Genomic DNA, 3,203 nt, shown 5'->3' with positions numbered 1-3,203 from the left:
ACTGGAGTGTCCCACCCCTGCTCTAGGTTATTCCAGAAAAAGGTTCATATCCTGCATAAAGTTGGTTTGATCCTAAGAGTGGATTATTTTCTGCTGTAAAAGAATGTAATTGAGAGGTGTCCCTTTACACTGCTCACACACCACATGCTGCTTAGTCCCATTTTGCAGCTGGGAGCTGTTTTATGTTGTAAATAAACAGAACAGAACAATTGATGACCTCATTATTGTACAATGTACTCGGCTAGGCGAATTCCACTGTGTGGATGCAGTACTGAAATACCAAGTTAATTGAACATGGATCAGAAATGAAACGTAAAGGGGCATTGGCTCTTGCCTGTGCTTTGTTGTTTGTTTTCTGTTCTAATAAATGCAGCAGTTCTATACATTTATGGCAAGGCAATTATCTAAGCTGCCGCTCGATCTGCTCTCCCGTGATCGATCGCCGGAGATTTTGCTTCCCAGGAGACCCAATATGGCGGACTATTTTAAAGGGGGAAGAGCTGTTGTTTCCTAAATGGTTGCTATAGTGACCCAAGGAAGCTTAATACGTTACAAACAAAGAGTAAACAAAAAATGCAGGGAGTATTATCTAATACTACGCAACTGATTTATTAAAGAAAAAACAAAAACATATAGGATTTTGAATGTAATGATTCCACATAGCAATGTGCAACTTTGCAAATGCCTGCAAACTTTTTTTTATGATGTCCAGATACATTTGCATAAAGCAGAACACAGTGATACACAAGCCTCCTTATCTGTATGAAGTTATTACACAGTCATATTTCTCATAATAATACTCTATCTCTATCCACTCTGCTGGACTTCTAAGGCAGGGGGGGGCTCAACTCCAGTCCCCAAGCCCCCCCCCCTCCCCCCCACCACCACCACCACCACCACCACATCAGTTTTTCAGGCTATCCCAGCTACAGCACAGGTCACTCAATTAGTCCCTGCTTCAGCACAGGTGGCTCAATCAGATTGAGTCACCTGTGCTGAAGCTGGGATATCCTGAAAACCTGACCTGTTGGGGGAGGGTGGGGGAGAGACTTGTGGACTGGAGTTGAGCTCCCCTGTTCTGAGCTGTATGACAAACAGTACAAGCACATGGCATATCACAGAGTAATTCACAGAACATGTCTACTAAATAGCCCTTTATGAAGGACTCTATAACACGGAGTCCCAAATAGGTATGCAGCACCTTGGGAGTGTAAGTCTTTAAAAAATAATAATGACCTGAGCTATTGTATATCTTGTTTAAATATGTTTGGTCACATTACCTATAAAACTGATTGCACCTGTTGGATACAGCTGGGTCTGGATACTTGTTCTCCCTAACAGAGGAATGAAAAAAAGCATCACTGGCAGGAAATAATTTATTCACACACATAATAATGGGCTGCAATCTAGTAACAAGAAAGTTCTAACATTTCTATGTCTCATTCAGTTTCTAGCACAGTAAAAACAAATGAATCCAGTGCTGCTGCCTTCCAGTGCTCAGTCCTGTCTCAGCAGTCACAGGCAGACCTTCACCTGGAGGAGTTGGGTGTGAAGAGCAGTGATCTGGCCCGCAGGAGAGCAAGTTCCAGCTCGTGTGTCCTCTGCTGATAGCAAGGTCAGCAGATCGCTCTCATTGGATGCTTCCAGTCGGAGGGCTGTGTGGGACAGAGATAGGAACAGCTGAGGTTATTAGATAAAGTTCTCTGGAGGCTTAACATCCGAAGTTCCTGTGCCAATGCCAGAATGGCATCTCTTTCATCATGTGAAGTGCATGCGTCCTGGTGTGATCTGCCCCGCTTTCCAGTGCTGCTGTCCTCACCTTCCCCATCTTCCTCCTCCTCTAAGATGGAGCTGAGCCTGGGGATACTCCTGCCTTTCTCTGCTGGGGGGTGGTAGGAGCACTTCCCATTGAGGAGCTTCCTCAGAGGCACCAAGGGTACCATGGATTGTCCCAGGAGCTCCTGCTGCACCCGCCTGAAGTCGCTCTGCCTCTTCAGCCTCTTGAACTCGTTGAAGGCTGCCAAGGAGGTCTGGCACAGCAGCAGAGCCATGGCTTTTGCCTTCTCAGTTTTGGACACCAGCACAGCGTGGCACCTCAGCACCACCGCCTTGTTCTTTATCTGGTGCCTGTAAACCCAGGAGAAGACCTTCGGGTGCCCCGTGTCAGCCACGCAGTAGGTGATGCGGTGCAGCAGATAAGCATGGACCGGTTTCCTGGACCCCCTTTTGCAGGGTGCCATCCTGATCCCATAGGGTCCCAAAGACAGTTTCATTTTAGTACTGCAGCACCCAAACTCACTCTTCTCCCAGATCTTATGCACAGAGTCCACCGTGCAGCCCTCTCCCTTGGCATGCAGGGTCACCGCATTGCCCAGGTACCACACGGTGTAGCACGGGTCCTCTTTGTTCAGCTCCACCTTCTGCCTCCTGGAGCTGAACATGCCTCCCAGGCGCTCCAGGGGGGACTGGGGCAGGAGGTCAGGGCAGGAGCGCATGAAGGAAGTCAGCAGAGATGAGTAACTCAGACCTTTCCCATAACCTTTCTTCTCTTTCTTCACCAGCACAAACTTACTTCTCCTCCAGGGCAGCATGGTGACAGTAAGGATGCCAAACTGCTCAGGATGTGCCACTTCTATGGTGGTCTGGGCTATTTCAGCCCCTGGCTGCTGTGTGGTGGTTCATGGTTATGGGAGGGATGAGGAGGAGATATGAAACTGCCCCCTCCTTTTTCTGCCACACCTCTAAATACTTCACTTTGCTGGCTCTATACTGTATAATCAGCCATGACCGAACCCATTTATATCTGAGTGCACTGGGAATTACACATGGTCAAAGGGAAATCAAGCACTATATGCTGAACATGACATGATACTTTGCTGTTTGCTGAGATGCAACTGGGTCACCAGCAGTGTATGTCTGAAGGAGGGACCATCCCAGTGAGCCTCAGGGCACTTTACTCATCTCTGTCACTTGTCGGATTTATCTTGTGACATTTCACAAAACCACACAATAATGTGCACAGTCAAAAGAAAGCTCCTGATTTGCACTAGAATAACATTTCATCGCAAGAAACGATGAATCGCGACTGCACCCTTGCACAAATCTGTCTTTTGATGTATCTTGGTTTAATCTCATTTTAATTAAGTGCCTCTACTTTGGTTATCTGTTAGTGCTGCCCCTTGTGGAGGGATTTATACAATGTG

The 3,203-nt window shown here is 47.1% G+C and overlaps 1 protein-coding gene across 2 annotated transcripts; it reads right to left on the bottom strand.

The window, feature by feature from the left end:
* Positions 1-539: 539 nt before the first annotated feature.
* Positions 540-2,700, bottom strand: FAM43B (family with sequence similarity 43 member B). 2 transcript variants are annotated; one of them, XM_075606061.1, is made up of 3 exons: positions 1,820-2,700; positions 1,534-1,655; positions 540-1,334 (listed from the first exon to the last, which is right to left on the bottom strand). In XM_075606061.1, the coding sequence occupies exons 1-3, from the start codon at positions 2,589-2,591 to the stop codon at positions 1,281-1,283; spliced, it is 948 nt and encodes a 315-aa protein (XP_075462176.1). In that variant the 5' UTR covers positions 2,592-2,700; the 3' UTR covers positions 540-1,280. The 2 variants fall into 2 exon arrangements, with proteins under 2 accessions (XP_075462176.1, XP_075462175.1); XM_075606060.1 differs by having other exon boundaries at positions 544-1,334; positions 1,534-2,699.
* Positions 2,701-3,203: the final 503 nt, after the last annotated feature.

Source organism: Ascaphus truei, chromosome 6, assembly GCF_040206685.1.
Source record: "Ascaphus truei isolate aAscTru1 chromosome 6, aAscTru1.hap1, whole genome shotgun sequence".
Taxonomy (NCBI): Eukaryota; Metazoa; Chordata; class Amphibia; order Anura; family Ascaphidae; genus Ascaphus; species Ascaphus truei.
Note: the sequence above shows the minus strand (reverse complement) of the source record. Positions and strands in the feature narration are given on the sequence as shown.